We start from the raw sequence: 14,461 nt of genomic DNA on the forward strand, positions 1-14,461 counted from the left end.
TGAGGCTGGTGACTCGGATAAACTTATCCTCAGAAGCAGAGGTGACTCTTGGTCTTCCTTTCCTGGGGCGATCCTCATGTGAGCCAGTTTCTTTGTAGCGCTTGATGGTTTTTGCAACTGCATTTGGGGACACTTTCAAAGTTTTCCCAATTTTTCGCACTGACTGACCTTCATTTCTTAAAGTAATGTTGGCCACTCGTTTTTCTTTACTTAGCTGCTTTTTTTTTGCCATAATACAAACTCTAACAGTCTATTCAGTAGGACTATCAGCTGTGTATCCACCAGACTTCTGCACAACACAACTGATGGTCCCAACCCCATTTATAAGGCAAGAAATCCCACTTATTAAACCTGACAGGGCACACCTGTGAAGTGAAAACCATTTCCGGTGACTACCTCTTGAAGCTCATCAAGAGAATGCCAAGAGTGTGCAAAGCAGTCATCAAAGCAAAAGTTGGCTACTTTGAAGAACCTAGAATATAAGACATATTTTCAGTTGTTTCACACTTTTTTGTTAAGTTTATAATTCCACATGTGTTAATTCATAGTTTTGATGCCTTCAGTGTGAATGTACAATTTTCATAGTCAAGAAAATACAGAAAAATCTTTAAATGAGAAGGTATGTCCAAACTTTTGGTCTGTACTGTATAAAAACTATTTATATACATTTTGTAATTTTTAAAATGTATAATATATAGTTATATTTTACATTTTAAAAATTACAAAAAGGAAAATGGGCTGATGCAAAAGTTTGTGCACCCTTGGAGATTTGTGTGCTCAGATAAGTTTGCCCAAGGTTTCAGACCTTAATTAGCTTGTTAGGGTTATAGGCTTACTATCATCATTAGGAAAGGCCAGGTGATGCAAATTTCCCAGCATTATAAAAACCCAGACTCCTCTAAACTTGTGCAAAAAAAACAGCAGCCATGGGTTCTTATAAACAGCTGCCTAGCACTTTGAAACTTGAAAACGCAAAGCGTTTTCAAGTTGCCCTTTCCTCAGTTCAAAATGTAATTTAAAAATGGCAGCTAAAAGGAACAGTTGAGATCAAGATAAGATCTGGAAGACCAAACAAAATTTCAATGAGAGATGCTCGTAGCATTGCTAGAGAGGCAAATCAGAACCCCCGCTTGACTGCAAAACACCTTCAGAAAGATTTAGCAAACTCAGGAGTTGTGGTACATTGTTCTACTGTTCAGAGACACCTGCACAAATATGGCCTTAATGCAAGAGTCATCAGAAGAAAACCTCTCCTACGTCTTCACCATAAAGCTTAGCGTCAGAAGTATGCAAAAGAACATCTAAACAAGCCTGATGCATTATGGAAACAAGTCCTGTGGACCAATATGGTTAAAATAGAAGTCTTAGGCTATGTGCCCACGATGCAGAAATTAAGCAGAAAATTTCTGCAGCATTTCTGCATCTCCCTGGCAGAAAAAACACATGCAGATTGTGCATGCGTTTTTCCTGCCAAATACATGCGGATTTGAAGCGTTATTCACATGCGTTTCCGCATGCGGATTGACAAGCGCTTTCCAGGCGATTTTAGCATCACTTGTAAAGTGCTTGACAACTAGGTCACACTATATAAATCCATGTTGTTTGCATGGATTTATATAGTGTGACCGAAAGATTGTTTAAAAATAAAAAAATAAACCTATACTTACCTTCCGATGGCCCGGGGTGTGCTGCTGCGCTCCTTCCTGGCTGCCGGGATATCGCGGGACACTGCACTGAAAGACCTGCCGTCACATGACTGTGATGTCACCGAAGGTCCTTCAGTCCTGCCCGCAAGCACAGAAGAAGAGACCCGGGGCCGTCGGAAGGTGAATATAATCCTCTCCTCCAGAACTGGGTACCATCCGCACATTGAAACGCATATAATCCGTGAGTACAAATGTACTGACACGGATTATATGCGTCTCAATTCAAGTCAATGGCGGCGATTACGCTGCGCTTCCACAAAATTAATGGACATGCTGCGGATTTTTGAGCCCAGCATAAACGCTGTGGAAAAATCTGCAGCATGGGCATTGACAGTGCGGCTTGTCATTTAGGACCATGGGGGGCGGATTACCAAGCGTTTTTGAAGCGTTTACACTGCGGAAATTCCGCAGCATAAACGCTTGAAAAACGCTACGTGGGCACATACCCTTTGGCTACAATGATCAAAGGTATGTGTGGAGAAAAAAGGGCACAGAATTTCAGGAAAAGAACATCTCCCCAACCATTAAGCATGGGGGTGGATCAATCATACTTTGGGGTTGTGTTGCAGCCAATGGCACAGGGAACATTTCAAGGGTAGAGGAAAGAGTGGATTCAATGAAATTTCAACAAATTCTTGATGCATTGCAAGCCTAACACCATCTGTAAAAAAGCTGAAGTTGAAAAGAGGATGGCTTCTACAAGTGGATAATAATCGTAAACACAAGTCAAACTCTACAATAGACTACCTGAAAAGGTGCAAGCTGAAGGTTTTATAATGGCCCGCACTGTCCCCTGATCTGAACATCACTGAAAATTTGTGGTTAGACGTCAAAATATTAGTGCATGCAAGACGACACAGGAATCTTACAGAACTGGAAGAATTTTCCAAGGAAGAATGGATGAAAATCCCTCAAAAAAGAACTGACAGACACTTGTCTGGCTACCAAAAGCATTTACAAGCTGTGATACTTTCAAAAGAAGGTACTACTAGGTACTAACCATGCAGGGTGCCCAAACTTTTGCATCGGCCCATATTCCTTTTAGTAATTTTTAGAATGAAAGAAAAAGAAAAAAAAAAATATATATATATATATATATATATATATTGTGTGCCAAAAATACAAAGGAAATGTGTAATCTTTAACTATAGGCCTTTTAGAGATCATTTCATCTTCAACTTACTTAACTGTTCACAATAACAGTAATTTTGACCAGGGGTGCCCAAACTTTCACATGCCACTGTATGTCCGTCTGTGTGGGTGGCTGTGGAGGACCACTGAGTAAGACCAAAGGATGAAAGAGCGACAGGCGTTTGGAGGCTGCAGACTGGCAGCTGTCAATAGGGATGTTGAAGTCACCATGATGATGGTAGGAATGTCAACAGAGGAAAAGTATAGAAGCCAGGTGGAGAAGTGTTCAATAAAGGCAGAGGCCTAGCCCAGAGGTCGGTCTATGACCTATCACCATAACACAACGAAGCAGGTGAGGCCGTGTCAGAAGGTGTCAGCCATCTATCGGTGAGGGCCAGGAAGAATAGATTGTGAGAGGTAAAGAGGTTGTGGATGATGTGGAGTTTATTGCGGACAGTATGGGAATTCCAAAGTGCTCCAGAAAAAGGGAGTAGTGGAGCGGGGGTCAAAAGAACGGGTTTTATGTTGCAGATATTACGGTAGTTTCTACTAGGTCGGGAGCGATAGGAGGGAGAATTAATGAGGGATATCAGCTGTGTAGGTCCAGATTTGGGAGATATATCACCAGTAGTGAGGAGAAGCAGAGAGAGGGAGAGGAAGTGAGAAAAGGAGAGTATCTGGCTAGTTTTCTGTTTTAGTAGGAGGGATGTGAGATTGAGAAGCAGGTCTGCAGATATGATTAGGTCGGAAGGTAAGAGGTAAGGTGATATAATGATTTGTTTGGAGAGCGCTTAAGTTTGGGGGTAGCAAAGGAGAGTAAGGATTGGTGGAGCAAAAACTGTGAGGGTATATGTACGCATGGTGAAAGAGTAAGAGTGGCAAAATAAGAAAGTAATCACATTTAATAAACAGAGGTAGCTCTTACCTTCTGGTCACTTCAGGCAGGGCAGGGCAGAACATACAACATAAGGCCGTGTCGTCGCATGTGCAGCTATGTTTTATGCCTGCAGTAGCGCATAGCAAAGTATGGTTACACGAGCCGACGATGTCCCTGAGCAGGTGCAATATTTCGTTCGGCTATGTGGATGATGCAGGATATGTCATCCACATCAAAGTCGGAGTATGTCTATTGGCAAAGGAGAGGAGGGACAGACACTACAGCAATGATGCCCATAGGACCAGATTGTCTGGATTTGTATACAGAACTGCAGCAATTTAAAAGTTTTTTTTGGAGGGTATACAGGGGGTGTCAGGGGATAAAATAAAACTTTGTGAAATGCAGCACAGGCACTGATGAAGGTGATGGTATTTGTTCATATACGAAAAAACTTGTGACAGGTTTACTATAATACCCTCCATAACCTCTATAAACCGCATAATGCCCCATATACATAGTATAATTCTCCTATGTATACAGTACAATGCCCCCTATACACAGTATAATGCCCACACAGCCCTGCTATGAATAGTATTATGCCCCCAAAGCTCCTTTTTTTCTGTCGCCCATGACGGCACAACGAGAGAGGGGATCCGCCCTTCACGAAAGGAAACCTTCAAGATAAAAAGGGCAGCACCTCTCTCCGCATCAGTGGTTTCCTGTCCTTGATGGGGGACCTTCCTTCTCGTTGGCGGTGACAGCAGTAAGTTCATCTTACCTGGGCCGGGGCCGGTCGGTGGTGGTCGGGCACAATCTCTGCTGCGGCCGGTCCCGTGGTTCCTGGAAGCGCCATGGGTTGGTGCTGACATGTGGTCTCCCCGCGTGCGGGCGGGGATTTGCGGCACCTACACAGCATGGTAGCCGGCAAACCCCGCATCCCGGATGTGACGTCACGGGGCGCGACCGGAAGTGACGAAACCGGAAGTCGCGCCCCGATGACGCACGCCGGGACCTCTGACCCCAGATGTAATTTTCGGGGGAGATACCGGAAGCTGCGGGGACGACAGCTGGTGATCTCCCTGGCACAATAAGGGTACTTAAGGGTAGATCACTGGCCAGGCAGGGGCACAGTGCACCGTAATGGCCTCACAGCAGCCCTCCCCACTGCATCAGCAGCAAGAGCAGCAGTCCATGCTGCAGCTGCAGCAGCCCGAGGAGATGGATCAGCCGCGGCAGCCTCGGCGCCGGAAGCGCACCCAGGAGCAGCGTCCACCGCAGAGCAAGAGCAGTGGGCGTTCTGCGACTTTCAGCACCAGGGATTCAAGATCCAGCCGGCATAGCTCCTGCAGGATCGATGATTCCGTGGTCTCCCGAGGAGAAGTATCGGATACCGTCCTGCCTCCCGTTCCGGTACCCTGTTTTTATCTACTGGTTGATGAGTGAGCTACGTGAAAGTCGACGTATTAATGTAGACTTTTTTCTGTTTTGTTTCTCTCTCTCCCTCTCCTTCCTCCCTTATATGGTCAGGATGTCCCTAAAAGATGTACGGAGAAATCCAAGTACAGAGTATGTGCCCTGTGTGAACGGGGTCTGACTAAAGACTGGCCCAAAAGATCATGCCAGCCATGTATTGAGGAAACAATTTCGGAGGGAACCCCGGATTTTTCTTCAAACCTAAAAACCCTTATTAGGTCTGAGGTAGAAAATCATTTAAGTCGTTTTCCAAAGCATACCAGGCCCATAGGGCAAAAACCCCACCCACCCTTTCAGACTCTGAATACGACAAGGGAATGCTGGATGACTCCACTGACTCTTCCTCTTCGGATAGCGAGGCAGGCACAGGTCATTGTTTTCCCCTGGAAAGTGTGGATAGCTTAGTAAAAGCCGTCAGTTCCACAATGGGGTTGGTTGACCAGAAGTCAAAAAAATCGGTACAGGATATTCTGTTCGGCACCTTGGATCGGAAAAAACATAGCGTTTTCCCGATTAATGATAAGGTGCAGGGACTTATCAAGAAGGAGTGGGAGAGGCCGGAGAAAAAGGGTCCCCTTCCATCCTCCTTCAAGAGGAAATATCCCTTTAATGAGGAAGATACCGCTTCCTGGAATAAAGCCCCGAAGCTGGATGTTGCGGTATCCAAAGCTTCTAGATCTTCTCTCCCTTTTGAAGACACAGGGATTCTGAAGGACCCACTGGACCGAAAGGTAGATACCTTCCTTAAGGGTACTTGGGAGTCATCAGCAGGGGCATTGAAACCAGCCATAGCAGCAACCTGTACCGCAAGATCCCTTCTGGTTTGGTTAGACAGGTTAGAAGACCAGGTTAAGAACAACAAGTCACAGGACTCCATTCTGGCCTCTCTACCTGTATTGAAAGGAGCAGCGGCCTTCTTATCAGATGCCTCTGCGGATTCTGCCAGATTAGCAGCAAGATCTGCGGCCCTGTCTAATGCTGGCCGTAGAGCAGTCTGGCTGAAATGTTGCCCAGGGGACATACAAACGAAGGGAAAGCTATGTTCTCTTCCGTGTGAAGGAGATTTTCTTTTCGGTGCCTCTCTTGACACAATTCTGGAGAAGCAGTCCTTTCGGAGGAAGAAATTTGGCCGCAGAAGGACGTCCACAGAACAATCTAGATGGGAGGATCATTCTAGGAAAGGGAAAGGGTTTTTGTTCAGCGGGCCCTCCCAGGATAGTCGCAAACTGCCAAAATGACACTCTATCCCAGGTGGGAGGGAGGCTCTCTCTCTTCCTTCCAGCCTGGGAAAAGATCTCTTCCAGCAAATGGATCCTCAATTTAGTAAAATCAGGTTTAAAACTGGAATTTCTGAGGAACCCACCAGAGAAATTTATCCCGACTGCCTTAAGATCCTCTCTACCAGAACAGCGGGCACTGGAGGAAGAGATTTCAGGTCTCCTGCAAAAGAATGTCTTGCTGGAGGTATCACCACAAGAAGAAAGAAGAGGGTTCTATTCGCCCTTGTTCCTTATAAAGAAGCCAGACAATTCATACAGAGTCATCCTCAACTTGAAAGGCCTAAACAAATTCTTGAACATTCCATCATTCAAGATGGAAACGATAAAATCAAGGATAAGCCTTCTATTCCCTGGCTGCTACATGGCACTTTCAAAAATACCTCAGAGTAGCCGTAACTGTACAGAGAGTCGTCAAGCACTTCCAGTACAGAGCTCTTCTCTTCGGCCTAGCAGTAGCGCCCCGCATATTCACAAAACTTATAGCGGAGGTTACGGCTCATCTCAGGGAGGAGAACAGATTGATCATTCCGTACCTGGACGACTTCCTAATAGTGGGCAAAACTTACGATCACTGCCTGGCCAAGTGGATCAGGTGTGCACCATCTTAAAAAACTTAGGATGGTGTTTAAACCTAGAAAAATGAAAACTGATCCCGCATACAACTCAGATCTTTTTAGGCCTTACTGTGGATTCGGTTCGACAGGAATGCCGTCTGCCCGAGCAGAAAAGAGAGAAAATAAAAAATGTAGTCTCGACAGCCATAACAGACCTAGTAATGACTCTCAGGGGGGCCATGTCTCTGTTGGGGTCCCTCACCTCCTGCATCCCAGCGGCATGCTGGGCCCAATTTCATTCAAGAGAATTGCAATGGGACGTCCTAAAGAACGAAATCATCCTCAGGGGACTTCTGGAGGGCAGGTTAACACTCCCACAAATAATTCAGTCTCTGTATTGGTGGTTAGAGAGAAACACATTCCAGACAGGCGTCCCCTGGGTTCCCCAATGTACCAGAGTGATTACTACGGACGCCAGCCCCAGAGGGTGGGGGGCGCACCTAGACAACTGCCCGATACAGGGGACTTGGTCAGAGGAGGAGAGTCTGGAGTCTTCCAACATGTGGGAGCTACGAGCAGTAGAGAAGGCACTAATCAGCTTCTTACCCCTTCTACGAGGGCATCACATAAAAATTCTGTCCGACAACCAGGTCATGGTGGCATATGTAAACCACCAGGGGGGAACTCGCTCAAAATCACTAATGCAGATTGAGGGGAGGATATTTTCTCTAGTGGAAGGAAAAGTTCTCTTTAAAGGCCCTTCATGTCAGAGGAGAGGACAACACGAAGGCAGACTTTCTAAGTCGCAGGCCATTATTGCAGGGAAAATGGACTCTAAATTACTCAGTCTTCCGCCAGATAGTGGTTATGTGGGGGTCTCCAGAGGTTGATCTGTTTGCAACCCGTCAGAACAGCAAGTTAAAAAAGTTCTGCCCCCTGAATCCCACGGAAAACCCTTTAGTAGTAGATGCCCTCCAGTGCAGATGGGATTTCAGTCTGGCCTATGCCTTTCCCCCAACGTGCTTAATTCCAGCAGTGTTGAGGAAGATCCAGGAGGATCAGGCTCGAATGGTCCTCATAGCCTCCTTCTGGCCCAAGAGACCATGGTTCTTTTGGCTAAAGAGCATGTCAGTCACGAACCCCTGGATTCTTCCAGAGATTCCCGACCTTCTTGCTCAAGGTCCTATATTCCATCCTCAGGTGAAAGGATTGCACTTAGCGGCCTGGAACTTGAGAGGTCGTTGCTAGAGGGTCGGGGTTTCTCATCGAATCTAGTTACTACTCTTCTAGGTAGTAGGAAACCAATCACTACTAAAATTTACAGTAGAGTCTGGAAGAAGTTCTTGTCATCTCAGGGATTCTCCCTGGGGGGGGGGGGGTTCCCATAATGGCCATTTTGGAATTTCTTCAAAAAGGGCTGGAGAAAGGCCTAGCGGTTAGCACCTTAAAAGTCCAAATCTCTGCCTTAGGGGCCTTGTATAATTATAATCTGGCCAGTAACAAATGGGTTTCCAGGTTCATGAGGGCATGCAGTAGAGCCAATCCAGCCCCTATAATAAGGGTCCCTTCTTGGGATTTAAACTTAGTGCTAAACGCGTTAACAGGTTCTCCCTTTGAGCCCCTTAGCTCAGGGTCCATAAAATTACTCACCCTAAAAACAATACTTCTGGTGGCCTTAACATCAGCATGGAGGGTTAGTGAGTTACCGGCTTTGTCTGCAGATCCACCTTTTACCTTAGTGCTAGACGATAGGGTAGTTTTGAGACGAGACCCTGCTTTCCTTCCTAAAATTGTTTCTAAATTTTATATGTCTCAGGAGATAGCCCTACCTTCCTTCTGTCCTGAACCAAAAAATAGCAAGGAGGAAAGATTTCATACCTTGGATGTCAGGAGATGCCTTATACATTATTTAGCATCCACAAGCTCATGGAGGAAGGATAGGGCTCTATTTGTCTCCTTTCAGGGCTCCCGAAAGGGATCAAAGGTCTCAAAAGGCACCGTATCAAGGTGGATCCGGGAAGCCATCACGATGGCCTATACGGGATCAGGCAGAGATCCTCCTAACAATCTGAAGGCCCACTCTACACGGGGCATGGCTGCTTCCTGGGCAGAAAGAGCGGACGTGCCCATTGAGCAAATATGTAAGGTGGCCACGTGGTCATCTCCGTCCACTTTCTATAATCACCATAGATTTGACCTTTCTGCCTCCTCTGATCTCACATTTGGGAGAAGGGTTCTGCAGGCTGTGGTCCCACCCTTACATACCTAGTTCTCCGTAATTCTCTCGTTGTGCCATCATGGGTGACAGAAAAAACACAATACCGGTAAGTAATATACATGTATACTGTACATAGTATAATGCTCCCTATAGTTTCCTATACACAATATAATGCCCTCAATAGCTTTCCTATAAACAGTAGTATGGCTCTCATAGCTCTCCCATACACCATATTATGCCCCCTATAGTCTCTGTATACACAGTATTATGCTTCCATCTTCCTTTATACAGAGTATAATGCCCCCCATAACCAGCCACACAGCACTTACCACCTCTGTTGCTCGACTCCTGTCCAGCCTCGATCTTTGGAGCTCCTCCCCGGCAGGTACAGGCAGCACAAGATACGCTGTGTGATTTCATTTAGCAATTCTGGCCACGCACAGCTTGCTGCTTAGCCACATCTACTATTTTGTGAAGAGGCGATGCCAGCATGCCAAAACATTAAAAGACTCAGTGCTGGCCCAGCTGCTAAGCTGCTAAGTGGCTGGGCAGTTCTAAATAGTTGTTACATGGCTTGTCATCCCAGTATATACAGTGGGGAAAATAGGTATTTGATACACTGACGATTTTGCAAGTTTTCTCACTTACAAACAATGGTGAGGTATGTAATTTTTATCGTAGGCACACTTCATCTGTGAGAGACAGAATCTTAAAAAAAAATCCAGAAAATCACATGATATAATTTTTACATAATTAATTTGCATTTTATTGCATGAAATAAGTATTTGATACAATAGAAAAACAGAACTTAACATTTGGTACAGAATCCTTTGTTTGCAATTACAGAGGTCAGACGTTTCCTGTAGTTCTTGACCAAGTTTGCACACTCTACAGCAGGGATTTTGGCCCATTCCTCTATACAGATCTTCTATAGATCTTTCAGGTTTTGGGGCTGTCGCTGGGCAACATTGAGTTTCAGCTCCCTCCAAAGATTTTCTATTGGGTTCAGGACTGGAGACTGGCTAGGCCACTCCAGGACCTTGAAATGCTTACAGAGCCACTCCTTAGTTGCCCTGGCTGAGTGTTTTGGGTCATTGTCATGCTGAAAGACCCAGCAACAACCCATCTTCAATGCTCTTACTGAGGGAAGGAGGTTGTTGGACAAAATCTCACTATACATGACCCCATCCATCCTCCCTTCAATACGGTGCAGTTGTCCTATCCGCTTTGCAGAAAACCACCCCCCAAAGTATGATGTTTCCCCCACCATGCTTCATGGTTTGGATGGTGTTCTTGGGGTTGTAAGCAGGAGGACCTTGCGTGTCCTGCAGGATTTTTACCATGATGGCGTAGTGTGTTACTAACGGTAATGTTTGAGACTGTGGTCCCAGCTCTCTTCTGGTCATTGACCAGGTCCTCCCATGTAGTTCGAGGCTGATTCCTGACCTTTCTCAAAATCATCCTTACCCCACTAGGCGAGATCTTGCATGGAGCCCCAGACCGAGGAAGATTGACAGTCATCTTGTGTTGCTTCCATTTTCTAATAATTGTGCTAACAACAGTTGTTGCCTTCTCACAAGGCTGCTTGCCTATTGTCCTGTAGCCCATCCCAGCCTTGTGAAGGTCTACAATTTTGTCCCTGGTGTCCTTAGATAGCTCTTTGGTCGTGGCCATGGTGGAGAGGTTGGAATGTGATTGATTGAGTATGTGGACAGGTGTCTTTTACAGATAACGAGTTCAAACAGGTGCAATTAATACAGGCAATGGGTGCAGAGTAGGAGGGCTTCTTAAAGAAAAACTAACAGGTGTGTGAGAGCCAGAATTCTTCCTGGTTGGTAGGTGATCAAATACTTATTTCATTCAATTAAATGCAATTTAATTATTTAAAAATAATACAAAGTGATTTTCTGTTTTTTTTTTTCTTTTTAGATTCGGAAGTGGAAGTATACCTAAGATAAAAATGATAGACCTCTCCATTATTTGTAGGTGAGAAAACTTGCAAAATCGGCAGTGTATCAAATACTTATTTTCCCCACTGTAAATACAGGTGCATCTCACTAAATTAGAATATCATCAAAAAGTTAATTTATTTCAGTTCTTCAATGCAAAAAGTGAAACTCATATATTATATAGAGTCATTACAAACAGAGTGATCTATTTCAAGTGTTTATTTCTGTTAATGTTGATGATTATGGCTTACAGCCAATGAAAACACTAAAGTCATTATCTCAATAAATTAGAATACTTTATAACAACAGCTTGAAAAATGTTTTTAAAATCCGAAATGTTGTCCTACTGAAATGTCTGTTCAGTAAATGCACTCAATACTTAGTCGGGGCTCCTTTTGCATCAATTACTGCATCAACGCGGCATGGCATGGAGACGATCAGCCTGTGGCACTGCTGAGGTGTTATGGAAGCCCAGGTTGCTTTGATAGCAGCCTTCAGCTTGTCTGCATTGTTGGGTCTGGTGTCTCTCATCTTACTCTTGACAATACTGTGAGGAGCTGCCCATTTTCTAAAGACTATGATACTTTTCCAAGCAACGGACCACCATTTTTGTTAATATTATTATTGTGTTTTATTAGTGATTTACTTGTCATGTTTTATATAGTTCTGCTAACTTGTCAGTGTGTACACTAGATTCACTTGTAAATTGTCCAGCATTCCACTAATCTGTATCTCAGGACATCTTTATCTCAGGAGTCCATTGTTTCGACAGCCAATGGTCTCATTAGGTGAGTTTGGATTGAGACACAGTGGAGCCGTCATCACAGGGGGTCTTACATCCTTTCTCAAATGAAGGCTTCTAGAATATTCTTCATTGTTTTTGGCTTACAGTGAATGCTTGAGTGGGAGGGTGATCACTTCTGTGCTGGGAGGGGGCTGACCCCAGAGATGTAGAGGAAAGACATGTTTTAGTGGGGGAAGTTGATGGAAGGACACTGGAGAGATAGGACCTATGGCTGTGGGAGAAGAGATGATGGATGGATGGCTTATGGAGTGTTGGAGCTCAGTTATCAACTGATCCCAGGTTGAGAACTTAAGGACTGAGAGAACTGTATTTTGGCCATTTACTTGGAATTGCTGCATTACCATGGATGTGATTAATAAAATATTGTTGCATCGATAACCTGCCTAGGTGATTACTTACAACCCACAACCGCACATCTTTACAAATACCCCATAGATTCTCTATGGGGTTAAGGTCAGGCGAGTTTGCTGACCAATCAAGCACAATGATAGTGTTGTTATTAAACCAGGTATTGGTACTTTTGGCAGTGTGGACAGGTGCAAAGTCCTGTTGGAGAATGAAATTCCCATCTCCAAAAAGCTTGTCGGCACAGGGAAGCATGAAATGCTCTAAAATTTCCTGGTAGACGACTGCGCTGACTTTGGTCTTGATAAAACACAGTGGACCTATACCAGCAGATGACATGGCTCCCCAAACCATCACTGATTGCGGAAACTTCTCACTAGAACTCAAGCAGCTTGGATTGTGTGCCTCTCCACTCTTCCTCCAGACTCTGGGACCTTGATCTCCAAATGAAAATTGGAACTCTGGGACCTCCTGGAGTGTGTTAATGACTGCCTTCTGGACATCTGACAAGTCACCAGTCTTCCCCATGATTGTGGAGCCTACTGAAACAGACTAAGGGACCTTTTTAAAAGCTCAGGAAGCCTTTGCAGGTGTTTTTTGTTAATTATTTTAATTTACTGAGATAATAACTTTTGTGTTTTCATTGGGTATAAGCCATAATCATCAACATTAACAGAAATAAACACTTGAAATAGATCACTCTGTTTGTAATTACTCTATGAGTTTCACTTTTTGGATTGAAGAACTGAAATAAATTAACTTTTTGATGATATTCTAATTTTGTGAGAAGCACCTGTATATTCAGCTTTAGAAATTTTTAAACATTAAAATGAAAAAATACTCTAGGGATTTTTCCAACTTTCTATCTCTTTCTAATATAACACTTATGGCCCAATTCATTCATATTTTGTGTTTTTTTAAGTCACTTTTCTTTTTTTTACCTTGTGGTATTTGTTGACCAAATTCTTCAAATGAAACACCTTGTTCATGAATTTTTCACAAAATAAAAAAAAAATGTTTTTGTTTTTTTCTGTGCCTTTTTAGAACAAAGAGTCACATGTTTCAACAAAATGTTAGTAAAATTACAGGCAGACATAACCATACTCCAGGGAAGGAGGACTGTAGGAAATCTGTGCAAAAATTTTGTGACATTTAAAAAATTTGGAATTGATTAATGGGCTGCATGCATTTGTAAAACAAGAACACATACACATTAGCGAACATAAAGGCGAATACATATAAAATGGTATTTGCACTCTGATGGTAATAATATGCAAAAATAAGATTTATAGAGTGTTTATGATGTCTAATATTCATTCTGTCAATATGGGTGCTCTAGTAATAAATAATTTTAAGATTAAATATAGCAGAAAAGAAATACAGGTCTGACTTTTCACTTTCAATTACAACAAGTTAACTAAAAACTATGTAAAGAAGAAGATTTCTCTATAGTCAAGATAATTAAGGAGAGAATATTGTGACTCCTCATATCATAAAGGATATATGTCAAAATTCACACTATCGTGCCCTTTACAGAAATTATATATCACCTCCATAAAAAATGGAATTTTACCATTAGGGCCTGTGGATTTCGGTGATAATAAAGATCTTTAAATTCATCCATCCAAACTTCTGCCACTCGCACACAGTTGGCCACTGCTTTACTACGAGAGTATGGCGGTAATCGAGGATAGACATGTCCTACATGGGAACATGGATGGACTTCCAGTGTCCCACCACACTGCCAGACCTATAACAAAGTATAACTGTTACACTAGGAGACGGGTTCCACTTCTTTTTCTTGTTATTAAACAGTTAAATGTTTTTTCATATTATGCATCATTTTCTAGTTCCCTAATTAGAGGCCAGCAATATTTACAAAAGGCATTTTCCATTCATTTGTATGGAGAGAGTCGGAGATGCACAGACTATGTCACTACAATGAACAGTTGTTTTTTCCCTGGCTTTCTTCAGAGCAGTGCACAATGGAGAAAAAGGTTTCATTACAAAGGGACTTTGTTTAATCATTCCAAGACACGCATTCAATAACAGAGCCCCAATCTATAAATGCAGTATTGTTTTCTATTTTAAATTAAATAAAATATATATTTCCTGACAATGTT

General features: G+C 43.4%; 1 protein-coding gene across 1 annotated transcript in view; it reads right to left on the minus strand.

The window, feature by feature from the left end:
- The window catches only part of LOC141264352 (polypeptide N-acetylgalactosaminyltransferase 12-like), a 96,303-nt gene that overhangs the window by 37,437 nt on the left and 44,405 nt on the right, over positions 1–14,461 (minus strand). The window contains exon 6 of the mRNA XM_073676636.1: positions 13,912–14,088. Coding sequence (XP_073532737.1) covers positions 13,912–14,088 — 177 coding nt within the window. The remainder of the gene's footprint in view (positions 1–13,911; positions 14,089–14,461) is intronic.

This window comes from Phyllobates terribilis, unplaced genomic scaffold, assembly GCF_046119375.1.
Source record: "Phyllobates terribilis strain yellow unplaced genomic scaffold, ASM4611937v1 Scaffold_4__5_contigs__length_816908805, whole genome shotgun sequence".
NCBI classification, from domain to species: Eukaryota; Metazoa; Chordata; class Amphibia; order Anura; family Dendrobatidae; genus Phyllobates; species Phyllobates terribilis.